We start from the raw sequence: 26,148 nt of genomic DNA, 5'->3' as shown, positions 1-26,148 counted from the left end.
CTGCCGGACATGCATGCATGGCTCGAGCGACACAGAAGCTCACAAGACACAGAGTGTGAGTGTGAGTGAGTGTGTGAGACACACACACTCACACACACTCACAGTTAGGCCTCCTCGTGATCCCCGTCCGCCCCGTCCGCCTCCGCCTCCAGCGGAGGCGCCGTCGCACGCACCGCCTCCAGCGCCTTCTGCGCCGCAGCAGCCTCCTCGCGCCGCGCCCTGACCACCTCGTCGCGCTTCTCCACCTCGTCGCGCTCCGGCGCGTCCGCCGGCAGCTCGGAGAAGGTGAGCGCGGATCGGCCACACGTGGCTCCGCATGATGTTGAACTGCACCCCCACCGTCTTCGCCCCCCGCCCGACGAGCTCACACCCCTGCCGCCGCGACGCGTGCGGATGCGGCTCGTCAGCAAGTACTGCAGAAACACGAGGGTGAGCTGCTGGCACGGATACCCGTCCCGCATCCCGTTCGCAAAGTTGGAGCGCATGTCCGCATCGCCGCCGTCTTCGTCAAGCCGCTCCATCTCCGTCTGGAAGTCGTCCCACCGCTTCGCCACCTCGTCGCACTGCCTCTTCAAGTGCTCGCCGAGCGGCGCGAGCATCTGAGCCGCCCGGCCCGCCGGCTCCGCAATGGGTTGATGCAGCACCGCCGCCACGAGGGCGCTCCGCCTCCGCTTCGCCAGGCGCGCCGTGGTGTCCGTCGCCGCGAGCGGCGCCAGCAGCGCCGCCTGCTCCGCCGTCCGCTCCTCTGCCGCCGCCAGCTCCGCCTCTCTGGGCGCCTCCGCACGTGCCTGGTGCTGCACGGCGCGCAGCTCGCCCGCCGCGCGCCTCGCCCTCTTGGTGATCGGACGGCCGTGCGCGAACGGGTCGTCCGCGTCGCCCGCCGCCGCCCGCCTCTCGTGCGGCACGGTGTGCAGCGCCTCCGCCGGCCACGCGAGCCGGATTGCCGCGCCGCGGCCCTCGCCCAGCCGCTGGAATGCTCCGCCGCCTTCGTTCGCCTTGTCAGCCGCTCGGGCCGCCGCCGTCAGCGCCGCGCCCTTGCCGACGAACAGGAGCGGATTCGGCATCGCAAGCCGAAGCGAAGGCGACGTCGTCGGCCATCAACAACTTTGCCTGACGCGCAATCGCCTCCCTTGGCTGACACGCTCTTTGTGCCACCTTCCGCCGGCGCTCGCCTTTCGCCTGACGCACAATCGCGCCACTACCAACATACATAGTTAGGAAGGTGAAGAACAGCCAGGCTCGGACAATGTCATTCCAACGGTGTTAGTTTTGGCGCGAAAAGCCGAGAAACGCGAAAACAAACCGGCGCATGGGTGTAGGTTGCGGAGGGGTCCCGTACCATGCGGAATCGACCCTATCAAGTGCTCAAGTGCTCAAGGTGAAGAACAACCAGGACGCGAAGTGTTGGCGCGAAAACGGCTGGGAAATGCGAAAAAAACCCGTTTCCCGATCTGGCTGCTTCGGGTCCACACACCAAACACAAGGTGCACACACGCCCCTCGCGGGTCCCCACGTGGGCGCCGCACCTGCCCGCATCTACGCGCGCACACCCACCGCGCCGGGGAGAAGCGTTGCGCGCGCGCGGCGTGGCGCGAGGATTGTGCTCGCGCGCGGCGGCGGCGACGCGTTTTTGCGGCTGCGCGGACTGGGCTGTGTTTGGTCGGGCGCGCGTCAGGGGCCCGGTCGGCAGCCTCCGCCCTCGGTGCCACGGCCTCTGTGCGCCCTGCGCGGTGGCGGCGGCGGGAATCCCGCAGCGCGCGCAGAGCGCGCGCAGTTGCAGCCCGCAGCGCGCCAGAAGCAAGGGAGGTGGAGGAGGTGGAGGCTCGCGTGCGCGCGCGCGGACCCGACGGGGGAACGCGCGTGCCCGCCGTGTGTGTCGCATCCCTGTGCGCGGTGGCGGCGGCATTCCTCCCAGCGCGGGCAGAGCAACTGCCGACGCACCCAAGCGCGCGCTGATTTTTTGTCATCTGCTAACCCCCCCCCCCCCTTTCCCAGCAGGCCATGCTCTTCGGCGTCAAGCTCCGCAGCGGCAGCCACCCGCCCTGGGTGAGCAAGTACGTACCGTACGAGCTGCTCAAGCAGACTATCTCGCAGCTCGAGCCCAACTGCGAGGAGAATGCTGCGATCGAGGGGATCTTCCTCACGCAGCTGCTGTCCGCGGTGCACCAGGTCAACAACTTTTACCTGAGCAAGGAGCAGGAGCTATCCACGCGGCTGGAGGCGCTCACGGCGCTGCTGCACTCGCCGCGCCAGTGGGTCCTCTCCCACATCGAGGCGCACGACTCGGTCTCGCTCCCCTCGCTCGTGCCTCTCTTCGAGGCTGGCGTTCACGCGGCCAAGGACAAGGTCGACGCGCTCGGAGAGTTTGTGCGGCTGTGCGAAGACATTGACCACCTGCGCAAGTACTCGGTCCTCAACTACCTCGCCGCCGCCAAGGCGCCGCCCCGCTTGTCCCCCGCCCGCCCGTCCGCCCCGCGGAACCGGTCGTGACAACCCCCCCCCCCCCCTGCCCGCCCACCGCTGCAGATTGTCAAGAAGCACGACAAGCACTCCTCCATCTCCCTGCGCGAGTCCGTGATGAAGTTTGTCGGCTCGCTCCCCTTCTACCAGTCCCGCCTCCTCGCCTCCTCCTTCACGCACGCCCAGTGCATCGCCTCTGAGATTGTCGCCTCCGCCGTCGGCTCGGCGGCGCTCGACCTCTCCGCCGAGTACACGTGCGGCATCTGCATGGACGTGCTCAACATGCCCGTCGTGCTCTCGTGCGCGCACCGCTTCTGCTACGGCTGCCTCTCGCGCGCCTGCCTCTACGACCACCACTGCCCGCTCTGCAAAAAGGACACCGACCTCGACCCCTCAAACTACCACATCGACCCGATACTGACCAAGTTCGTCGACGCGCACTGCGCGCGCGATCACGGCGGAGACGAGGGCGGCGGCAGCCTGGCCGGCGGCGCGTCATCGTCCGCGTCCGACGAGGCCGAGGGGGTCACCGACGCCCGCAAGGGCCAGCCCCTCTTCGGCAAGCCGCTGCTGAAGCGATGCTCCGCTCCGACCATCCCGGCGGGCTCCGACAAGGGCGCTGCGCCGCCCCGGCCCCCCTCGGAGTCGGACGAGGACTCCGCGACCGCGCCGGCCGAGGCCGAATTCGACCGGCCAACCGGCCAGATTTTGCGCTCGCTCAAGGCCGGCGGCGCGGCGCCTTCCGGCAAGGACGCCCTCGTCCCCGCCAAGCTGTCGCCCTTAGACGCGGCTGCCCTGGGCGTCGGCGTCTCTGTGCAGCTTCCGCCCGTGGTGCGGAATGACCCGGCCGACTTGAGCCCGCGCTCGAAAAAGCTCGGCATCGCCGCCGCCTCGGCCTCGGGGCCGCGCTCCGCCATGAAGAAGAAGGCGTGCGTCGAGTGCCACAGGGCCAAGGCGGCGTGCGAGGGCGACCCGTGCGTCCGATGCATCCGGCTGGGCAAGACGTGCGTGACGCTCGCCCGGCTGCCGCGCCGCCGACGGATCAAGTCGGGCGAGGACAGGGCTGCGGGCGGCGGCAAGGCGGCTGCCCTCGCCCCGCCCGCCGAGGTGGTCGCCCCCTTCGCCTCCCCCTCCGCCGCCCGCCCGGCGCCGATGCCCGAGGCGGGCACGCGGCGCACAAAGGCACCAAAGCTGTCCGACGCGCCATTCGGCCAAGTCCTCGACGCAGACTTTGTGGACGCGCGGCTGCTGTCGGACCCGCCGGAGGCGCCGGCGTTCGCCAACCCCGTCCCGTCGCAGGTGCCCGCGTTCGCCACGAGCGCCGGCCCCGGTGCGGGGATCTCGGACGACTGCATGTTCCTGTCCACCGACGAGCTCACCTCGCTCATCACCGCCGTCGACTTTTAGCCGGGAGGAGGCCTCGCGCCTCGCGCTCGTCGTGCATGCTCCCGGTCGCTAGCCGCTAAGCGGACCCGACCGGCAGGAGGGGGGCGTCTCGCTATTGCGGCCCGTGCACCGGGGTTGAGGATATCATTGCGGAGCTAGTGTTCTCGCGGTGTGAGCAACTCTGGCGCTGGCAGCCTAGTACGTCAGTAGCGCCGGCCGCTCTTGGCGAAAAAAATCCTGAAATCTCTCTGACTCTGCGTACGAATTTTCCGACGCGGTGAGGCGCGGGATAGGGTGGCAGGGGTTTGTGCACGACGCAGTGCAGCAGGCTGTGATGCAATATGGCTATGACGACGAGCTCTACCAGGCATGGAGGGACGGCGAGATAGGCGAAAAGGACTTGCCGGAGGAGGTGATGGCTATGACTTTGGACCTTTGCGAGAGGTGGCGAGCGGAGCAAGCGCGGTGTAGGCGCGCCCACGCGGCGCAGCGGCTCTCCCGCGACCATAGCCCCTCCCGCAGCCGCAGCCGTAGCCGCAGCCCCAACTCGCGCCGCTCTTGTAGTGTCGGGTAGTGACCAGGGGTGAGGGGACGGAGATTGAAGATCCCTCACACCAAGATCGTGCAGGGCGGGGACACATGTCCCTAAATCCCCCATCTCGTCTCAGAGAATAAATAAATAAATAAAACGGGCACCTCTACTAGGAGATGGGTAAAAAGGAACAGGTCCCCGCCCTGCGGTCTTTGTGCAGGGTTCTTTGTGGGTGTGGTCGGCGACTAGCCGGGGTCGTCCTCCCGATGGGGGACTAGCACTAGCCGTCTTCCACATGGTCCCTCGGGTCCCTGCTGCTCCTAATCTCGTCGTACATCCTCCTGCTGATCTCCGCAAAGTCCTGCTCCCTCCCTCGTCTCGCCCTGCGCGTCTGCTCCGCCTCCCCGTCGTCTGCCCTGCGTCGTCTGGTGACGGGTCCTCCATAGTCGGTCGAGGTCGCCGCCCTCCTCGTGCCTCTTCCCAACGTTTCCTCGGCGGCCGATGCCGTCTGCTCCGACTCCGCCGTCCCCGGGTCTGCCCTGCCCTCGTCTGCGCTAGCTTCTGTTTCGTCACCACTGATGTCCCTCCTCTTCTTTCTCCTCTTCTTGTATGCTTTGTACATCGCGTCGATTCCTTTTCGCGTGAGCACCAGCCTGAAGCCCGCCCAGCAGCTGAACCGCTCCCTAAGTCGGAGGAGCATCATCAGTCTCACCCACTTCGCTTGCTGCCCACTGTCTCCGCTCCCTCCCGCTTGAGCCACCGTCGCGGTCCTCGTTCGTCCCACTGGCTGCTGGCCTGTCTGCGCGTTACCTCCGTTATCCCTCCCCCTCCGCGACTCCCTCAAGGCCGGCCGAGCCTCCTTCCACCCAGTGAAGAGCTTCCTCAGCCACTCGATGTGTTCCTCTCTCTTCATTATGCGCGCCGTAGCCTCATCATTGAGCTGGGTCCACCTCTGCACCGCTCCCGTCGCCGCCTCGGCCACGACTTGCAAGTTCCTCGTGACCCCGGCGCCAAGGTCCCTCCGGCTCTTCTCCGAGAGATCATCTACCAGCGCCGGCAACACCCCCCCGACGGCTGGGGCTAGTGCATCGTACCCGTCCTCATCCAGCACCCTATAGCGTGAGCCCTTCAGCGCAGCGACATGCGCTTTCCTCAGCGTCTTCAGCGTATCCTTGGAGTCGGGTGCCGCCTGGGCTACTTTGCTTATCGCCGTCCCCGTCTGCGCTCGCGCTACTCTGAGGAACCATCTGGCCTGCTCCCTATTCCCCAGGCAGGCGCCGCTAAGCAAGTGCGCCATTGTCGCCCTAGGCGGGTTCTCATCTTCCTCGGTCCATTGCTGCGCGGCTTTCCGCACGATCGGACACAGCGGGTCTCGCTTTAGTGCCGCCCTCCTCGCCGCGTCCCTCGCGGCCTTACAGACGAGGCAGCCCCTGAGTTCGCTCCTCGTGGCGGCGCCCGGGGTCTCTCTCCCCGCCTCTCCCCGCATGATCCTCTCGTGGTGCGCTCCGTGTGGCACCCCCGCCTGCTGCCGCACCCGCGCTCCCATGACGGTCTTTGTCACCACGTTGTGATCATCCACGTCGGCGAATTGTATCTCACGCTCGCCGTGCTGATCCTTGATCCGCTGACGCTTGTCCCATTTGTGTCTCGTCGTTCCCCTGACCACATCGCTCCACAGCGGCCCCGTCACCCCTGCCGTGTGCGATCCCGCCGTGAGTCCCTCGCCGAGCCCTCGTCTCAGAGACAGAGTTTGACCGTTTTTATTTATTTATTTACTCTGCGTACGAGCAACGAGGTACGAGTGGTAAGCGCAGCCGCAGGGCCCGCGGCCTGCGGGCCCGGCGGCCTCGGCCACAAGATCTCAGTACTCAGATCTCACGGACGGTTGGCTCGCAGTTCAGTTCTGGGGTCGTCCGTTTTTACTTATTTATTAGCGTTCATCGACACACAACTCTCTCTCGACACTGCACACTCCTCACAAACGCCGAAAGGGGTGGCCGTGTGGCACGTTCGGGGTCAGACACGCAAGTCTAAGGCAAGTCTGTCACATGAGTCATGACACATGGAGTCCACATGAGAGCTGAGTTCCAGATTATATATTCTTATTCTTATTAACTGTGTTGAGAGCGGCGGCGGGCGGGGCTCCGCGCGGCATGCGTGGAAAAAGTGCAATCCGCCGCTTTTCATAATCTGACTACTGAATCTGCAGAACCTCGCGCAACGACCAACGTCGGCAACGCAGAAACGGTGAAACGCACGAGAACGCCTGCCAGCTTCGCTCAATCTCACGCCGTTTCCCGCGCGGGCCCTCGCGAGATACATATGCACACATGGAAAGCGTCGCGCCCCGTCCCGGCTTCTCCGTCAGGGTCCAACCACCGAACAGTCTGCCTCACTACATCAACGTCACGTCCCACCCGGCCGTAGATCGCCCTCTCGCCGCCAACGATTGGCAGGTCGATGTGTCGCACATGGAAAGGCTTGGCATCGACAACTTGCGAGTCCCTCTGCTGGTCGGACCAACGCGATCTGTGGTACTGTCTCGCGACTCCGAGGCGCTCGCTACCGATGTGGTTTTCAACTGCGATGTTCTGCGCCTCGCTCTCTCCTCGATCGACGCGACAGAGCAGGCAATGCAGTTGGCGCCTGGGCCGCTGATACGGAGCAGACTTGTGGAGTTGGCCATCCAGAATGTGGAGGACGAGTTGGGTTGTGGCCCGCTCGGCCGCGATTTCGAACTGCAGTACGGTGCTGCTAACTACTGGGGAGGCACCGGAAAGGACCGATTGACCCCAGTTCCTCTGCGCACGCTTCAGATGTTGCACATGAGCAAGTGCGAGGAGCAGGCCGTGCCCAAGGCGGCTCCGACCGGGCCCTGGAGGTCCGAGCGCGCCAAGGCGGAGAGGACGAGCGGACACAGACCTGGTGGAGGCCCCACGATGAAGCCAGGCTTCCTCAGCGGTGCCGGCGGCGCTCTTTACCCTGACGGCTCCAGCGAGGGGATGCACCCCGAGGGCGCGGGCGACCCGCTGGGATGGATGCCGAAGGGTCTGCGCAGCCGCGTGGGCGTCGTTGACACCAGACACACGCCCGAGGCGCAACGGAGCGCGGTCGAGGCGCACATCAATACGCCACGGCTGGTGCGTGAGCGCGAGGGGGCGGCGCCGGAGCCGAGCGGGGAGAGGGCGAGAGGTGGTGCAGGCGGAGGAGGAGCTGCTTCGGGCCGCGGCGCGCCCAGGCACGCTCTCGAGGAGGACGGCTCGGGCGGGGTGGTGCTCACCGTGGACGTCCCGGGTGTCTCGTCGATGGACAACATTGAGGTGGACGTGTCCGACGCCGCCCTTTCGCTCCGCGCGGAAGGCTTCGAGCCGCTCTTCCTCGCGTGGCCGCGGCCGGTCGACGCCGCCCGCGCGACGGCAAAGTTCCGGAAGCTCAAGCAGCGGCTTGTCGTCCGGTGCCCCGGCTTGGTCAGGTGAGGACGTGAGGTGGTGTGTGTCGTGAGTGTGAGGAAGCTATGGGGAGGGTCGGCCTTGCAGGTCGGCCTGCGGGCCCCGAGGGTAGGACGGTCTCTGCGCGATCTGACTTTATAATTTTCCGGCACATGTGCATGTGTCTAGCTCTGTGACGAGATTTAAGTTGCTCTGTCACATACGCGCGGGGTCTCCGGGGTATTCGCGCTCATCGTGGAAGAAGGGGAGCGCGCGGGGAGATGCGGTGGAGAACGGGGCGGACTACGGGGATCGGCTTCTTACACCGCCCTTCTCCTCGCAGCGTAGGTCTCGGGCGGCGAAGAGAATCTCCCACCCTACAGGTAACCCTACAACACGTCGAGAATGGGCGTGAACAGAAACGGGAGGCGCCGTCTGGGTTCATTGTTCCGAGGTGACGACACTGCGGCAAGGCTCTCTCGGGGTCGTTGGGGCTCGGCCGTGCGGGCGGCGGTAAGCGGCGGGCGGCAGCAGTCGCCGACCAGCAGGCGTCCCCGCCTCCCCCTTTTCCTAAGCATGAACTCGACTGGCGGTAGCTCTCGCGTGCGAGACCCGCTCCGCTACAAGACGCAGCTTTGCCAGAACTGGGAGCGGTCCGCCACCTGCCCGTACGGGAGCCGGTGCCAGTTTGCGCACGGGCAGGAGGAGCTGCGGGCCCGCTCCTCCTCCGCCACGGGTGAGCGCGACTCCGAGAAGAGCGCCAGCATGCGCGCGTTTGAGGCCGGGCGCGCGTCATCGCCCATGGAGGTGCTGCGGGCCGTCGAGGGCAACACGGAGGACGACGACGACAGCGTGGCGGCGAGGCGCGGCTCGAAAGCCAGCCGCAACAGCCGCACCAGCGACGAGCCGCCCGACGAGCCCCCCGACCAGTCGCGCGAGCCTGGCGCGTGGACGTGCGGCGAGTGCAGCTTTGTCAACGAGCCCGAGTCATACCGCTGGTGGCCCAACTGCGCGCGGTGCCGCACGCCGGTGCCGGGGCGCGTGACCTGCCTGTACGGCGTCTCGTCCAGCGCCGTCGGCGACCTGATGGGCCCGGGCGGCGAGCGCATGGCCCGGCTGCGGCGAGAGACGCGGTGCTGCATCTCGATTGCGCCCGCCGGCCGGCCGCCGGAGGAGTTCAGCGCGCTGCACGGCACGCAGCGGCTGCGCCGAAGCGAGCGTGGCCTCGTGCTGGTCGGCGTCCCCGCGAGCACGGTCAAGGCCGAGGCCGAGATGCGGGCCGTCCTCGGCCCCGTCAAGGCCGCCGAGCTTCGCCGTCTCGTCGACAGCGACGCTCCGGCGGACCGCACAAGTACGTGTGACCGCACAGCCGCCGGGCAGGCGCTAGGGCAGGCGGGGGGCGCGGACCCCGCGAAGGGGGGCGCCGACGCGGCGCGCGGGTCGACGGAGGTGCCACCCGCCCCGCCCGTCTCCGCCTGGGGCACAGACGACGTCATCCGCTGCAAGGTATGCGGACAGCCTCACACTTCTCTCGCAGTCGACCTTTTTGGTGGGCCCGCTGGGGCTCTCCTGCCCATCTCGGTACATGGAGAGGGATCGAGGTGGCGAGGGGGGGGGGCCTGCCCCCCCCTGGCGGGGTGGGCCACCCCGCCATTAATTTTATTGCGCGAAAAGACTTGTGTTTAAGATCTTCGGCCCCCAAATTTAATTTCCGGAAACCGGCTCTTTGCGCATGTTCGCGGTGGTGACTGAGCCGCCCTCGCCCCGCCCCCCTCTCCCCGCCCCCCGCCCCCATCTCGCCGATGCATCTCCGGCCCCACTAGAGCTCCGACACCCCCCCGCCCCCCCCTGGCTCAGTCCAGCGGCACCGCCCAGCAGCACACAGCACACGCGTGCCCGCGGCGTGGTCCACAGGAGCGTGCGACAACTTCTGCGCGACTCGCCGCGACGCCGCCACCGCTCCGGCCCCCGGACCAGCGCCGGCCGCCGCACCTGTTGGCGGCGCGCCCGCACCTCCGGACCCCGCCTCGCCCTCCAAGCCGCCGCTTCCCCCCTCCCAGCCGCTGACGCCAGATGCCTCGACGCCGCCGCGACGGCTCAACGCACGTCCCCTCAACGCGAGCCCGCGCCGCCCTACTTGGTCGAGTGTGCCGCCCGGCCCCAGCAGCCCAAAGGGTGACGGCAACCCAAAGGGTGACGGCAACCCAAAGGGTGACGGCAACCCAAAGGGCGGCGGAGCTGACAGCGACCGCAGCAGCGGCGCCGCCGCCGCCGACTGCGGCCGCCAGGACAGCGGCCGCCAGAGCAGCGGCGGCGGCAGCCCCACCGCACCCACCACCCCAGCCACCCCCGGCAACTCCGCCGGCGCCACCCGCCGACAGAATGAGGTGGTTGCGGCGCGCGAGGCGGCCCGGGCGGCGGCCCTCCAGGCTGCCGGCGCGGCGCGCGCCGCCTTGCGGTCCGCCGCCCTCGCGCGTGCCGCAGCGGAGCAAGGCACACAGCTAGGCACCCAGTCCACACGTCTCTATGCACATCTACATCTACATCTCCCACAGCACCCGCTGCTCGCCCCCGCCTGCGCACCGGGCTCTCTTGCAGTCTGGACTTCACTCTTGCTTTGCCGCGGGGCTCTCCTGCGCGCATCTTGGGGCGTGGGGATATGCGGGGGAGAATGCCGGACCCCCCCCCCCCAGGCGGAACGCCGCACCCTCACAATCCCCCCCCTTGCCCCACAGGCAAGACAGGCCCCCTCTGGCGGCTTCGGAGTGAAAGGGCTGCGTCTGGAGCGAGGGGCCCCATCTGGTGGAGAGATGTGGCCGCCGAGTCTACGGAGGCGCGGCCTGCTGCGCCAGCTCCGGCGCCCCCCTTGCTGCAATTGCTCGAGGACGAGCCGTCTCCCGGGCCGGTGGAAGCACCGCCCCCCCACCCCACCCCTCAGCCCTCCCCCGCCCCGCGCCCCGTCTGCGGCTGTCGCCTCCTGCCGCCTCGCAGCGTCACCCCTTCATCCCCCCTCCCGCCCCCGCCTCTCCGCAGGCGCACATCCTGCCCGCCCCCCCGCTGCGGGATCCCCGTGCCGCATCTCCCGCCCCCGTATCGCGGCCTGCCCTGACGCGCCGCCGCGAAGGTTCGCCGGCGGCGCCTCTGCCGACCTCCAAGGTGATCGCCGAAGCCGTCGCCGAAGCCATCGAATCATATCCGATCGAGCCGTCTCCGCCCCACCCAGACCCACCGCGCGCGTCGTTCCGCGTGATTGTGCCACCCGCGCACGCGCCGCCCGTCTCGCCGCCGCTCTCTGCGCTCCCGCCGCCGCAGCCAGCGCCACCCTCGCCCTCGGGGTCGTGCGGCCTCTCGTGCGGCCCCGCCAGCTGGCTCTCCACGCCGGCCCTCCTGCCGTCGTCGACGGCCCTGCCTGCGACGGCCCTGCCTGCGACGGCGCTGTCGCCCCCCGGGCTGGGGACCGGGCCGGGGGCGGCCGGGGCGGCGCCGTCGCCGCGAGCCCGCTCCTCCTCGCGCCACTCAGACGACGAGGAGAGCACTCGCGCACTCGCACACTGCCCATCCACCCGCGCACTGCCCACCCACCCCTAGCTGTGAGGGGAGAGAAGGAACCGCACCCTTGCCTTCCCCTCAGGCTAGCATCGCCGCTCTCTGGGCCGCGCCGCCACCAATGGCGCATATTCCCCACGCGGTGGGCCACGCTGCCGACCCGCGCGCGCAGCTGCCGCCGACCAACTTGCCGCTCAGCGTCGACCACCACTTGACCGCCGCCCTCGAGCCCTTCTACGGCACCGGCGCGGCAGGCGGCTCACCTCCGCCCGCAGGCACAGACTGGTCGTGGGAGGCCGATGCGGCGGAGCAGCTCGCGCTCGCCATGGGCAGCCACCACCTCTCGTGATTTCGCGAGGCTAGCGCGGTGCGGAGACCCCCCCGCCCCCCCCCTTTCTGACCGGCCCGCAGAGACTCTCCTCCTGTGCTCTCTCACTCCCTCACTCACCCGCGGCTCCTCTCGCGTGCCTTTGTCTCGCAGGCTCTCTCGCGCCCCCGCTCCGAAGACTGATCTGTGAAGGACGGGCCACGCCCACGGGACCACGTTCTCTATCGCCCGCTCCGCCCCATCCCCTGCCGCGCTCCGAGTTTAACCCCTAAACGGCTACCGAAACGGGGTGCCCGGAAGGGCGATATCACGGCGGCCTAACTGTGCCTCCGTGCGCTCGCCACATACCCCCTGCTGCCCGAGGGTCGTGTTAGCACTTTATTGGGCACATACAGAGGCGGTGGGAAGCCACCACGTTCCCTTTAAATTTTCCGCCACAGAGCTCCGGAGCGCGCTCTGCAGACTGCACGAGCTCCTGGAGGACGCGGTTTCGTCTTTCGATCCCAGACGGTCGTCGCACGTCGGCGCCCCAGTGAGGTCCGCCGTCATAGGTGTAGCACGCTACTAGACACACTGCCTCCAAGTTGAGCGGTGGAAAATTGTGACGAAGCCACGCACCGAAGCGCCGGCGTCCCTCTGGCAATCTGCCACCGACAGCAACACACGCCTTTGATCACCGGCTGCTTGCGCTCCGCATACTCTCCAGAAGCTGTTGGTTGTGTGGCTGGTACTACTTCTATCAGCCTTCCTCATGCACAATGTTGCCGTTGAGCTACGAGGCTGCAACCCGTCGTCATTTGAGTTTGCTGCCAGCCACACACAGCGCGTCCCTGCTGCACGAATGGTTGGACAGGTGTGAACAACACCTCGTGGGGGCGGCACCGCAGGCGTCCATTGAGGGGTCCAGGTGATAGCCCTGGGCGGGCAATCCATACGCCTAGTTGGACTTCAGATCGCCCGATCGCGTCCCGGTGAACTGACGTCGGATTTGTGACGCCGCCGCACCGCGCCGCGGCCGGGGGCCCTCCGGAGGCCGAGGATGGCCGTGGCGGACCGAGACGAGCTCTGGGAGGTAAAGTGTCAGCGTATATATTGTAGAGGCTGACCATGTGCACAATATCTCGCAGTCTAGCTAAGCCAGGGGAGGCTATTCTGGGCGTCCACACGGCTTGCACAGGTGACCCTCGCGACAAAGCGAGCGCGTCCGGCAGAGCGACTGAAGAATGGAAGACAGAGTCACAAATCCCGCTTGTTGTGCATGTTTTGAGGTCGGACAGTGCTGCTGTCTTCTCCACGCAGCAGCCGACGCCACCAGGCCTCGGTAGCTGAGCAGCAAGAGCCTCCTCGCTGCTGGCAGAGTTGCGCCTCTGTTTGCCGCCGCTAAGAGATCGTTGTTGCGGGAATCCAGGGAATCTAAAGGAATCTAGAATCTGTGGGTCCGAGATTCGATCTGGGACCTGAGCCGCTCGGGACCAGCTGCACATGACCCGGGGCCACTGCCATGTCGCAGACGACTGCTGGATCGGCCGTCACCGCAACCAGCCGTCCTGCAAAGGAATAAAATAACGGAGCGTTCCTTGCCGTACGGCAAGGAACGCCGTTTAGGGGTTAAACAAAGAACAGGTGTTTCGGCGCCGGCCTTGAGGTTCTTATTAATATTAATTATTATCTTAGGAGTTATGTGGAGCATTTGGAGCCGTGCAGTCGGTAACCTCACAACTGTCAACTCACATCAAGGGCCGGGGGTTTAACGTTAAGAAGCACACCCAGCGGGCCAGATGATCCAGATCGCTGATCGGGATCGGGTTGCGCTTGCGGGCTAGAGAGCCCTAGCCCTGGGGGGTGCGCGTTCGCAGGGAAAGGGCCGTAAAGTAAATACGGGTCTCCGAGAGGGCAACACAAACCGAGAGGGCTCCGTGTAATACACGACTGCCTAATCGCTAATGTGGCGCGGGCTCTCTCGGCTACGGGACCGGCCCCAGCTTCGGCTGAGGGCTAACAAGCTGCCGAGCCCAAATCACTGTGAGAGTCGTGATTTCTTGTTGGTCTTTAAAAATCTCTCTCTAATGTGTACTTCGCCCGGCTCCCCAGGGCCCCGTCCCCCGACGTCTCATTTTTTCTCTTTGTGGTGTACCTGTGTTAGTGCCAGTGCGCGCCAGTGTGTCGTGAGTGCGGGTCGTAATTCTCTTTTTGAGAGCGCCAAAAATATTTTCCAGCTGATAAGGGTGAGCACATCGCGCCTCAGCCGCGACAAGGCGCCCCTGCTCGTCGCGCGCCAGCCCCCCGGGCGGGGGCGCCGCCATGCCACCTACGCTTCGCGAACGGCTTAGCGCGTACAAGCGCTCGCTGAAGAGCGACACAAGCAAGGTCTGGCGCAAGGTGAGTCCTCGCACACCTCGCGCCAAGACAAGCCACCATGTGGCAGCGACAGACGACCATCTTACCTTGCCATTCGCCATCGTCAAGCACCCAAGCTGGATGCTGCGGGACGAGTCGCGGGGGGCGGCCGCGCAGGATGACAGTACCCTCCCGGCGACACTGTACGAGGAGCGCTTGGCTCGCGCCCGCAAGCTGGACACCGACTACAGACCTCCTGAAGCAGTCGGGCGTGAAATGGCGTCGTCTTCCCTGGCTTGGGCAGCACGCAGTGATAATTTAAGCGCAGCAGAGGAAATGCTGGCTCGCGGTGCTGACGTCGAGGAGAAGGACCCGCACACCGGCACAACCCCGCTCCACTGGGCAGCCGCTAGAGGGTCGGTCGGCATCGTTCGCGCTCTCATCGCTGCGGGCGCCAGAGCAGGCGCCACTGACCTGGATGGCGCCACGCCGCTAATGTTGGCGGCGGAGCGAGGCCATCTGGTTGTGGTCGAGTTGCTGTGTGCGGCTGGCGCTGACCCGAGCGCTGCTGACCGCGATGGCGTCACCGCGCTCCACGCCGCCGCCGCGCGGCGGCATGGAGCGGTGGTGGCCCAACTCATGGCGGCAGGCGCGGCTGCGGGCGCGGTCGACTCGCTCGGCTACACCGCCGAGACGATCTCGGGTGCGTTTGACGACACCGGCGATATTGCGGAAGACGGGAAGGCGGCGGGTTCGGATCGCGACCGGTCCCCGAGGGTGATCGAGGACGAGGGCGGCGAGGACGAGGGCGGAGTGGGCGAGGGCGGGGCGGGCGAGGGCGGGGCGGGCGAGGGCGGAGCGGATGACTGCGGCGAGGAGGAGGACGAGGACGCGGACGAGGACGAGGACGAGGACGAGAGGCAAACCAAGGCCATGCTTCTCGGTATTGGCTACAGCCCGGCTCAAATCAAGGAGGCGACGATCGCTGCGCACGGGGACGTTCAAGGCGCCGCAGAACGGCTCTTGGACGCCAATGCTGGCATGGACAAAGACGGGGCTGCCGCCCTTTCGCCAAGCCACGCGGCGCAAGCCGGCCCGCCGTTGCGTGCCAGGCGAGCCGGGCAGAGGCATGGCCAGCTGCACTCCCGCTCGCATCAGGCGGTGCACAGTGACCGGCAATCGCCGCCCGGTCAGCGCCCAGGCGGCATCGCCAGTCGATTGGTCGCGTTAGAAGGGCGTGTCGGGCTTACTGGCTCGGTCGGTCCCCCACTTCCTCGCATCATTGAGCTCGAGCTGCTGGCGGGCTTATTCCGACCGAGCGTGCAATGCTTCGCCGTCCGGCTCGACGCCCTCGAGCAGTGGGTGGAAGAGAATGGATTGTAGAGAGAGAATAAGGGGCCCAGACCGTGCCGAGGGGTAATACCAATCCGTACATACGCGACGTACGCGACACAAGTTTATGGACCTAAAAGCTAGAGACTCGCAGAGGCACCGGAGATGGCGGCTGACGCGGCAATTGCTGGCAAGCTCGGTTCGTCCGGGTAGGAGGCATCGAACCGGGTGAAGGAAAAGCGCGTGCTGTGCGCAGAGGGCACTTCATACATCTCAGCGGTCCCCTCGATCGCGCCCTCTGCCATAGCACTCGTGGTGAAGTGGCCCTGCTCTGGGTAGTCGTCGATCTTGCCGTCGCGCGGCCCTGTCCACGCGAACGATTGTCCAACTATGCCGTGCGGTCGGCTGCGAGCGGCGGCTTCGCCCTTTGCGCTAAAGTCGACGTCGAGCCGGTGCTCCGGTCCGGATATGCGCGAGTACACGTGGTTGCCGCGCACTGAGATGGTCCAGTCGCCAAGGGCGAAGGAGGCGCTCGAGTGGAAGACCTCCATGTCGAGACCCTCGCACGTGCGGAAGCCCCCCCGCCCGAGCTTGAAGGCGCGATCGCCGCAGCTGCCGTTGATGACGCGCCACCCCCAATTGTGCTCGTTCAGCTCGGAGGCCCAGAAGGACACGTTCGCCCTCGTCTTGCCCCCGGGGCCGAGCCGAGCCACCAGATGCGCCTCGGTGATGAAGCTCCCGTTGACAGTCAGCTTGTCGTTGTGGAGGCGGAAGCTGGCTTCCTCAATCTTCACATTAACTGACAGGCCCGGCACGGAGAGAAAATTGTAGAAGCGCCCATTCCGTCCCCGGAAGTCGGCCCGCCCGCCGTGCGCAAACCGCAGGTGCGGGTCCTTCTCGATCCCCACCGGAGGCGGAGGCGGCATGGGACAGTCGCTCATGGGTGCGGTCGTGCACTCGACGCGCGACGTATCGGCGATGTTGAGATCCGCAACTATTAATTCTTATTACTTCAGGATGCAACTATTAATTCACCTTGATTTGTACCAGAGCAGATGTACTTTTCCATGTATGTAGCTCTTACGAACATACCCGTAGGTGAACTGCTGACACTTTTAGCTTATCACTGGAAGGAAAAGAGAAATCAATAGTGCGTCACCTCCAGGAGAGATGGGCGACGCAAGAGGCACAGTGGGTTTATCTAGCTGTCACCGAACTTTCTTCTTTGTGTACCATTCCGCGGCAGTCCGCGCCTTTGTTGTGCCAGCGGCTGAGAGCGCGCCTAGAATTCTTCTTTGCGCCTTGCCACTCATGTCCCAGCCACACCGCTGTGAACAGGCCAGCGCACAGCGCCATAGGAGGTATTTTCTTCTCAATAACAAGGCTGTGAACACCGAGGGGCCTCTCGGCTGTCTGGTATAGCCCCAGCCGACTCCGCGTGAACTCTCGAGGGATCTCGAGTTGCGGAGCGTCTGGTGCGACAGTCGATTTGCATGGCGACTTTCAAGCTCCGAAGCCGCCTGTCTCCGTCGCGAGCCTGCCGTGGTCACCTCTGGCAATACTGAGGCTCTGCTCGTCGGAGTTGGACGATTGTGTGAAGGCCGCGGGCGCCAGCACGGAATACGGTGTGTGCTGCGCCGCAGCGCGCGCTGCACACACCGTATTCTGACCCGAAGCCTCGGACGCCCTCGAGAGAGGCGCTCGACGTCACATTGACGAGTGGCCCCTGGTGGCCCCGCCTCAGCTGAGATGGCGGCCTGGCACGGTCCACCGGTCGCTGCGACCGGGCCCTCGACCGCCTGCGCGAGCTGGTCTGCGCAAGTCCTGCGCAGCTCGGACGTCGACGCGAGCCAATCCGATGCCTTTGATCGACCGATGCGAGCTCGCGCGCGCGCGCAAAACGCGCGACTCTGCGCCTTCGGCGCGGCTGCACCGCCAGCGCGCGGCGCGGCGCGCAGAGTGGACGAACATACCAGGCCAGAGTCTGGGGCTCTGCTGCGCAGAGCTGACGCGCAGAGGGGGAGAGAGGAGGAGGTGTGTCCTCGGACGCGCGCCAGTGCTTTTTTAAGATCGTATTATGGTGAAGGAACACTACGGCAACTCTCCGACACCCGCACTCGCCACTCTCGAGGTACACTCTCACCAATGCGCGCTTATGCGTCGCGCTCAAACTCGACGTCGCTCGCATCCGCGCGCACGACCGCATTGCAGCTGTGGGCGCCGGCCAATGAGTGCCAGGTGGGTGCTCCAGGGGAGGCCGCCGAGAGTTTGCGAGGAGCATGACCTCGCCAGGCTCGCCACGGCGGTGAAGTTGAAGCGACTGTCGCTGCAGACGCTCCCTCTGCTCGGTGTACGAACTCTGTTCACACCGAGCAGATGGGAGTGGCTGCGGCTATAGCAGACCAGGCCTCTCGGTCTTCGGAGCTGCTCGGTGTACGAACTCTGTTCTCACCGAGTAGCTGGGAGTGGCTGCGGCTATAGCAGACAGTCTCATCAGACACCATGCTAGGCCACAAGCGCTCCAGCCACGTTCGCGAGTACGGCCTCGCCACAGGCCTCGGCGCCCTGTTCGGCGCGACAAACACACTCGTCGGCCACCCATTCGACACGGTGAAGACCAAGATGCAGGCGCAGGCGGGCTTTAGCGGGTCTATGCGGGCCACGATTGCGCGCATCTGGAGCACGGAGGGCCTGTTGGGATTCTACCGCGGCTGCGTGCCGCCGATGTGGGGCTCGGCCGTGTACCGATCGGCGCAGTTTGCGGTGTACGACCTCTGCCACACCGCCGCTGCCACGCACGCGCCGCTGCGCCGCCGCGTTGATCCCCTCGGCGTCGGGTGCGAGATGGAGCTGCGCGTCCCCGTCTGCGGCGCGGTCGGCGCCACCGCACGCACCGTGCTCGAGTCGCCGATTGAGTACGCAAAGGTCCGCGGGCAGACGGGTCAGAGCTGGCGGCTCGCAGAGGTGTACCGCGGCGCGGGCCTGCAACTGGCGAGGACGGGCCCGATGATGACGCTCTACTTTTGCCTCTTCGACTCGTGCAAGCGGAACGGCTGCACCGCCACGCCGCTGGGCCAGTTCCTTTCCTCCGGCCTCAGCGCGCTCGTTGGATTTTGGGTAGTGTGGCCGTTTGAGACGCTCAAAAACATGACGCAGGCCGGGATTGGCGGGAGCGTGCTTGACAAGGTGCGTGCGACGCCCGGCGGCGTGTTCGGCCTCTACCGCGGCATCGTGCCTGGGTCGCTCTCAGTTTTCCTACGAAACGGAGCGGCGATGCTCGTGATGGCGGAGGCCAATCGGAGAGTGACGGCGTGGGGCCTGCGAGACTAGCGCGCCCCGGCGCTCGCACTACGCACAGAGGCCACCGACGGTGTCTCGGTAAAAAGGAACAGGTCCCCGCCCGTGCGATCTTTGTGCAGGGTTCTTTGTGGGTCCGTGGTCGGCGGCTAGCCGGGGTCGTCCTCGCCCGATGGGGGACTAGCACTAGCCGTCTTCGCACATGGTCCCTCGGGTCACTGCTGCTCCTAATCTATGTTTATCAGCGTACTCATGTACTGTATTATGTGCTCACATGCGCCGTGAGCATGTGTCCCCGGCATCGTGTCCGGGGATCCTTGAACTTTTTCTCTCTACTCTTTTTACTCGCTTGGTCTTGCACTTGGGCCGTGTGTGTTTTTTGCCGTACAGCGTGTACTGGTGCGCGTGGGCGTGCGCGCTGCGCCGTGCGCCGGCACACCGCACACAAGACACAAAGTCCATGACAAAGTCACAACGTATGAGGCGCACACATCTCTCTCTGTGTCTACGACGCGCGAGCCCCCGTCCACACACACGCGTACGGGGCTCGCTAAGTCGAACCATGAAGTCTCCTCGCGCTGCCCTCCTCCTCCTGGACCCCCGTACGCGGGGTCGTACGTAACACGTATGCGAGGGGCAGCTGTGCACCAGGTTCAGCTTCAGGCCGCCAGCTCATGGCGACACGGCGAGGTCGGCCATGGCGCCCTCCAGACTCCACGCGCCCGCTGGCCCGATATGCTTGCAGTACGCGCCCTCCTCGTGATACTCTCGCATCCGGTCCTCCGCATCTGGGTGCGTGACCCGCGCCGTGATCGCGACGCGCCAGCCGGTGCGCACGGCAGACCCCGGAGAGTGGAATACGCCATGCACCACCCGCCGCTGCAGGCCCGCCCGCTGGACGTGCACGACACCGTGCGAGGTCTGAAGCCCTCGCGGGGCGTCGTACGTGCCGCGCGCGGCCTCGGCGGAGAAGCGCGCCCCATACTCGGAGTGCCAGTTGTCCATCGGCTTCCAGAGCACGACCTCCTGAGGCGGAGGGAGGGACCTCCTGAGGCGGAGGGAGGGCGCCGAATGGGCTTGCCGGTGGCGCCGTGCGCCGCCCCCTCCCCTCCCCCCCCCCTTCCCCTCTCTCTCGTGGCGTCGCGAGCCTTGCCCGAGTCCTCCGGACGCTCGTAGAAGACAGTCGTCACAACAGGCTGGCGACGCACCAGCGGCGCATTCTTGGGCGCACTCTCGCGCGGGCCATGCTTGTAGCCCATGTCGGCGTCTTGGTGGTAGTGAAAGCCGCCGCCGCGAAGGTTAAGGCCGAACACGATCGTGTTGAAGGGCGCGGGCGGTGGCTTGAGGTGGATTGCGGTGTACATCATCGTGTGCCCCACGCACAGCGCTGAACTCAGCGGCGTGTGCTCCGCGCCGTTGATCACCTTGAAGTCGCCCGGCTTTTGGCCGAGCACGTACGGGCCGCCAAAGCCGCGGATGAAGGCGTCGCCCTTGCGCGCGCACCAGAAGCGGTCGCCGCGCATCGCCGCGCCGAGCTCGGCCAGCATCTCGGCGGTCCACGGCCAGAGGGCGTGGATCTGGCCGTCGAGCATCGCCGCCGCCGACGCCACGTTCGACCGCTGAGGCTGTCTCGAGAGCGGCAGCATGTCGACGGCGCCCTTGACCTGCCAGGCGCTCGGCGGCAACATCCGGTGCCTCCCCCACCACTCGGCGTCGTCGGCAGGCCCGAGACCGAGCCGGGCGAGCGTCCCGTCGGCGGGCGGCCACCCTCGTCGCGCGGCCGCGTCGGCCTCAGAGCGAGAGACCGGGCCCACCGCTTGCGGGTCGTAGGCCGCCCACGACGGTGACGGTGCCGGCCTCGATGGCGGTGGCAGTGCCTGCGCCCTCCTCGCCTCCCTCGCCGCTTCCTGCGCCGCCTCTCGCTGCTCAGCTTGCTGCTCGGCAGGCGCCGGCAGCGGCTGCCATCCAAGCGAGAGCGCAGATAACCCGCTCCGCTCCGGCGGCCAGCTTCGCAAGCCCGAGAGGCGCGAGAGCTCGAGGTCACTCTCCGCGCGAGTCTCCGAGACCCCGCCTGCCGGCACCGAGATCACTCGCCGCCCGTGGCCGTCTGCCGCCGCCACCAGGTACGACAGCGCCTCCGCGGCCGCCTCGGACCGCACGACACACTCCGCGCGGAGCACCAGCGCGCTCGAGCCGAGGACCCTCGCAGGGGCCGCTGGCTCGGCGTCGATCTCGAGCGGCTCGGCGTCGGCCTCCGGGTCGGGAGACTCGTCCACCGCGTCGGCCGTTTCGCCGCCCTTGTCGGTGCTGCTGCCGCTGTCCTCGCTTGTGGCGGCGGCGGCGGATAGTATCTCTGCGCAGCCCGAGTCGAGGCACGGCGAGAGGGAAGCCGCCTGGTTCCACTTGAGGTAGCCGATATCCACCTCCAGGTTCTCGTCCACCCCGTGCGACGCACGCCGCGACGCATGCTGCGAGACGGCATGCGCCACAACGCGAACCGCGAGCGAATCGACGTGATTGGCCGGCTCGCGCCGCAGCTCCAGCGAAGCGCCCGCATGCATCAGAGCTCGTGCCGCCGCGATGTTGTGAAACTTGAGGCCCACGGCGACGAGCCGCAGGGAAAGCGTCCGCTCGACAAACGCCGCGTCGGGAAGTCCTGCGGCGTTTGCCATCGGCTGCGTGCCTTCACCGTCCGCGGATGCGGCGGCAGCAGGCTGCGTCGCCTCCTCGTCGCCATCCAGGTCGTCGAGCATGACGGAGGACGCGCCGCGAAGGACGGTGGCGGCAGAGGTGAAGGAGCCGCGGAAGCGCTTTGGCTCCATTCTGGACCTAGTTCGATCGCTGTGGATGAGAGGCGGGAGCGGCCGCGATTTTCTTTTACGCAAAGTCCTGCTCCCCTCCTCGTCTCGCCCTGCGCGTCTGCTCCGCCTCCACATCGTCTGCCCTGCGTCGTCTGGCGACGGGTCCTCCATAGTCGGTTGAGGTCGCCGCCCTCCTCGTGCCTCTTCCCAACGTTCCCTCGGGGGCCGATGCCGTCCGCTCCGACTCCGCCGTCCCCGGGTCTGCCCTGCTCTCGTCTGCGCTAGCTTCTGTTTCGTCATCACTGGTGTCTCTCCTCTTGTTTCTCCTTTCTTGTACATAATCATAATGTGGCACATTCTCGTAGCGACGGTTTCACCATCGGACTGCCGCCAGACACGCGCCGTGTAGTCCGACGACGCCGTCACAATGAGCTTGCCATCCGGGCTCACCGCTGCCGAGAACACCGTTTCCGTGTGCCCGGTCAGCGTTCGAAAACGCCACGAACCGTCGGACAACTGCCAAATGCGCGCAGTTTTGTCAGCCGAGGTCGTCACTCTCTTAATGCACAAGAGCGGTCGTTTGCCTCTCCATGCGTGCCGAAGCGGTCGATTTGGCCCGCCTTCCGTCCCCCCCAATGCTTGCCGCTCGCTCCCCCCCCCCCCCCCTCCCCTCCTCGACTGCATTCCCTTTTTAGATACATAAACTCGCGGCACGCGATGGCGGCAAGGCCTCTTTGCGCGCCCACCCTCGTCACGCAGAAGACCAACGGGCGTCGGACCGCGGTGAGACCGCGCCGCCCTCCGCGCCCGCCCGCGCCCGCAGCGTGAACACATACGCGCGTCCCTCGCCGCACGGAAACATACGCGCCAGCCGCGCACACAGCCTCACATGCAGCGCAGACCGCATGCCCGCGCCCTGGGCCGCCGACGACCCGGTCGGGCGGGCTGAGCGGCCGCCGCACACCAACAGGCAGGCGCGCGACCACCCACAGCACGCCGCAGCCCGCCGCGCAGCCCTGCCAGACAAGCCTGCGCCTCCCAGCTGCACAAACAGGCGCACAACAGAGTACAGCACACAGCACACACCGGCGGCGCGCGCGCGCAGCACACGCAGACGCGCACGCGCATCCAACACGTACACGCGTCACTGCACGCGCGCGTTACACGCCAGAGACAGCGCAACACACAGAGCACACCTCCCACTCGGCATCCATATCCAAGGCCTTTTTTTTTCTTTTTCTAGGCCACTCTCGACTCTCGCTCCATCCCGCTTCATCTCGCCTAATCTCCCCTAATCTCGCCTCATCTCGCCTCATCTCGCCTCATCTCGCCTCACCTCGCCTCGTCTCACCTCATCTCACCTCATTATATTTTCTTCTAGGCCACTCCGAGACCGACCCAAGACTGACCCGAGACCCGAGATCGACCCGAGATCGACCCGAGATCGACCCGAGATCGACCCGAGATCGACCCGAGATCGACCCGAGATCGACCCGAGATCGACCCGAGATCGACCCGAGATCGACCCGAGATCGACCCGAGATCGGCACGAGCGATCAACCCAACAATGCCCCAAAGCCCCCTCTCTGGGGGACCCCCCCTCACCCCGAGTGTCCGTGTCCTTCGCGAGTCACCGATGGGGAGCGGGGGGGGGTGCGAGATGCACAGGGGAGGCTGGGGAGGGGGGGGTCCACTCTGAAGACTGCCGACCGCGGGGGGGTTTTGTCCCACAGGGTTTTACCCTCCGCGTGAGGATCGGCGCGGCGAGGGGGTAGGTTCGAATTCGCCGCGCAACATTTCACCCCCACAGGACCCCGCCCACCCCCCCTCATGGTCCCACCTAGTACCCCAATGAGCCTTCGCACCCCCTCCTTGCGCAGTGTCCCCCACTATGTGTCGCCGTTATCGGGGCATGCTATCCTGTGTAGTCAGGGCAAGTGGGGGCGAGGCGCAGTCCCTCTGGTCTATACTGGTGTGGTTCTGTCCCTAGTCTCGGAGGGGGGCTTGAAGCTAAGAATATTTTTTTTTTTAGATACATAAACTCGAGCGTGTCTGGTGTCCAGTCCGAGCCTGGCTGTTCTTCACCTTCTCTCCTACCTACCTCTTATCACTATAGTGTGTAATTCTCCACCCCGCGGGGCGCCCAAGACACACAAGCACAGGCGGTGGAGAAGGGAGAGACTACAGCGACGACGATCAGAGTGCATGTATTCACACCACACTCGAAAAGGGGAAAGGCCTTCCTCTCTTCTAAGAGCACCAAACGGCGTAGCAGCCCGCAACCAGGGCGAGGACCATCAGCACGCACTCCCAAGCCCACCACGCAAAGGCTCGGTGCCTGCAGTTGTGGAAGCTCTGCGCGCGCACCTCGTGGATTCCGATCGACGGACACTTCGAACCGAACAGCTTGATAGTGTGGGAGATGCAGAGCTGGAAGATGACCTTGTCCTGCTGCATCACGAAGCCGGCGGCGACTGCGTTGCGTATCAGCTCGTGGTCAGTCTTCGAGCGCAGCACCAGTCCCGCGCCCGCCACCGTGATGAGAATTGCCACCAGCACCTTTCCGCCGATGATGAAGACGTAAAAGGCCGCCCGCTCCCAATAAGTGAGGCCGCTCACGGGCCGCGTGACCGCCGCGCTTTCACCATACTCCTCCTGGGCGACGGGATGCTTGTCTGCAAACTTTTGGAACCGCAGCAGCTCCATCTGTCCCACAGTTGGAAACTCAGACAACCACAGGTGCATCTCGAGCGACTCGACCAAGTCGCGCAGCCCTAGCTGCATAAAGGTGCTGGTCGCCACCAGGCGCAGCATCGGGCTGCCGCCTCCGCAATCATGCGCCTCCTCAACCACGACGGCATACAAGTAGGCCCCGAGCGAAAGCTGGACGACGTAGGAAGCAACCAGAGGAACGACACCGTTCCCGTAGACGAAGAACGTCGGAAAGCGGTGCTGGCAGGGTGAGCGTCCGGAGTGGGTGAGATGGGTGGTCGTGTGGTTGTGCGCTAGGCGGACTGCTCCTGCTGGGAAGGCAGACCTGCGGGCTCGTGTTGAGCCAAAGGAGGATCGCGCAGCCGTAGATGGAGTCTGTGGGTAGCGAGCGGGCGATCGAGCCCACCTCTGCCTCGTTCTGACTTCCAGGGTTGAAGGGTTTGCCCTTGGGTTCGAGCAGCGCCTCGTTTGGGAGCGGCAAATAGTCGTCCTTTGACTCTGTGGTTGCACGGCTGGCCCGCGCCACAGTCCCCAGCCCGTCCATGCGCAAGCAGTGTGAAACAGCAGCAGGACAATCAGACCGAGGTACTCAGCGCAGAATGTCAAGGGCGATAACGACGCGATGGCAACGAACGACGACGCACGCGTCCGTAAAAGCAAGCCGGCCAACTCTCCGCGAAAAAATGGGTTTCGGTCGGGTGTTTGCGATGGTCGCGTTCGCGGTGGTGGGATCGCAAGCGTGCTGCTGTGGCTCAAACAGCGGCCACATCGGGCCCGTCACCAAGGAGTTCTGCGCAAGCCAAGCCGGAACCGTGCGCCAAGCACACGCAAAGCGTTAACCGGCAGCAGCAGCGACACATCGCAAGAACACAATTCGCATCGCATTCAACGCCCAGGCCCCAAGCGCTCCCGCCACCTCTCACGCTGCCGCCCCTCCCTCTGACGCAGTATTGCGGCTCGTGCCACCCACCTTGTGATGTTGCGTGCAAGGTCAAGTTTGCCGCGCAATGAGCTGGAACCCGTTTGCAGACCTCAGCTGAGCTGGCGCTAGGCCGGTCCATGTGTGTAGACGCAATAGCTTTCCACCGATCACGCAGTCGCCGTCCGGCGCCCCAACGTTGACGTATATGCGTGGGTGTGTGGTTCTCATCTTTTAGCAGTGTGCGTCTGGGCGTGCCCCCCCGGTGGCGGTGCGCCGCGCGACGCGTGAGGCTGCTGGCTCGAGCGTCGTGTGGCGTGGGTGGCGTGCCCATGTTCGTGGAGAGACAGTAAAGAGGGCGCGCCTGTACAATACGCCCGCGATTGGGAGGGCACTTGTGACGAGGCATGGTTAAAGCATAAAGGCGAGCGGGGCACGATTTTCGCTGTGTGTGGTCCCTCTGTGCGCGGACTTGTGCTAAGTCGTGTGAGACTCCTTTTTGCTTGCTAATAGTGCAACATTTTTTTACAATACGCACACGTGAAGTCATATCCCAAATCCAGGCCTCGACTCCTTGGGTGCCGCGGCCGGCGGCAGAGGTGGCGCCCGCCGATTGCCCTCGGCAAGCACGTCTGCAACCAGCGGCCTGGTGTCGCAGAGCTGGCTCATGGCGATGCGGTTAGAGGCGGCAGGCCACGGCGCGGCGCGCCTACGAGCGAGCGAGTCGTCCTCACGCGAGGGATGGCGCCGCGGGTCTGAGGCGTGTGGCGCGAGGCACCGCCAGACTTCCCACGCAGCGGGAAACGCGCGTCGCACCGCGACCGTGTCGCCGGGCGTAGGCCCCTCCGCAGTCGCGAGGAAGAAGGCGTCCACAAAGTCCGCCATAAACATCGGGCGGACCGGTCGCAGCGGCCGCGGAGACAGCACGAGAGCCTCGAGGTCGGCGTTAATCAGCACGACCGGTCGGTCGTGGGCGCGGGAGAGCAGGCCCTGGAGGCTCTCCAGTACGTGACCGTCCGGCTCGTCGTCCGCGGAATAGCGCACGCGATTGCAGGGCGCGAGCACGACGA

General features: G+C 66.0%; 6 protein-coding genes across 6 annotated transcripts; 4 read left to right on the top strand and 2 right to left on the bottom strand.

Moving 5' to 3' along the window:
* Nucleotides 1–104: 104 nt before the first annotated feature.
* On the bottom strand, nt 105–1,064 carry EMIHUDRAFT_107886 (hypothetical protein; the record flags this gene model as incomplete). Its single annotated transcript, XM_005756403.1, has 1 exon — nt 105–1,064. One exon carries the CDS (start codon nt 1,062–1,064, stop codon nt 105–107), a length of 960 nt encoding a protein of 319 aa, XP_005756460.1.
* Nucleotides 1,065–1,453: 389 nt separating this feature from the next.
* On the top strand, nt 1,454–4,093 carry EMIHUDRAFT_422811 (hypothetical protein). The gene is made up of 3 exons (XM_005756402.1): nt 1,454–1,484; nt 1,999–2,436; nt 2,527–4,093. Exons 2-3 carry the CDS (start codon nt 2,002–2,004, stop codon nt 3,865–3,867), a joined length of 1,776 nt encoding a protein of 591 aa, XP_005756459.1. The 5' UTR covers nt 1,454–1,484; nt 1,999–2,001; the 3' UTR covers nt 3,868–4,093.
* A 7,344-nt stretch (nt 4,094–11,437) lies between these two features.
* Nucleotides 11,438–12,546, top strand: EMIHUDRAFT_453949 (hypothetical protein). The gene is made up of 2 exons (XM_005756401.1): nt 11,438–11,719; nt 11,834–12,546. The coding sequence occupies exon 1, from the start codon at nt 11,474–11,476 to the stop codon at nt 11,699–11,701; it is 228 nt and encodes a 75-aa protein (XP_005756458.1). The 5' UTR covers nt 11,438–11,473; the 3' UTR covers nt 11,702–11,719; nt 11,834–12,546.
* Nucleotides 12,547–14,656: 2,110 nt separating this feature from the next.
* Nucleotides 14,657–15,400, top strand: EMIHUDRAFT_107883 (hypothetical protein; the record flags this gene model as incomplete). Its single annotated transcript, XM_005756400.1, has 1 exon — nt 14,657–15,400. One exon carries the CDS (start codon nt 14,657–14,659, stop codon nt 15,398–15,400), a length of 744 nt encoding a protein of 247 aa, XP_005756457.1.
* A 2,451-nt stretch (nt 15,401–17,851) lies between these two features.
* EMIHUDRAFT_107881 (hypothetical protein) lies at nt 17,852–18,679 on the top strand (the record flags this gene model as incomplete). Its single annotated transcript, XM_005756399.1, has 1 exon — nt 17,852–18,679. The coding sequence occupies one exon, from the start codon at nt 17,852–17,854 to the stop codon at nt 18,677–18,679; it is 828 nt and encodes a 275-aa protein (XP_005756456.1).
* Nucleotides 18,680–19,318: 639 nt separating this feature from the next.
* EMIHUDRAFT_107880 (hypothetical protein) lies at nt 19,319–21,468 on the bottom strand (the record flags this gene model as incomplete). Its single annotated transcript, XM_005756398.1, has 2 exons — nt 19,319–19,672; nt 19,855–21,468. 2 exons carry the CDS (start codon nt 21,466–21,468, stop codon nt 19,319–19,321), a joined length of 1,968 nt encoding a protein of 655 aa, XP_005756455.1.
* Between the last annotated feature and the right edge of the window lie 4,680 nt (nt 21,469–26,148).

This window comes from Emiliania huxleyi, assembly GCF_000372725.1.
Source record: "Emiliania huxleyi CCMP1516 unplaced genomic scaffold EMIHUscaffold_97, whole genome shotgun sequence".
Taxonomy (NCBI): Eukaryota; Haptophyta; order Isochrysidales; family Noelaerhabdaceae; genus Emiliania; species Emiliania huxleyi.
The sequence above is the reverse complement of the archived record's forward strand: the minus strand, read 5'-3'. Positions and strand labels throughout refer to the sequence as shown.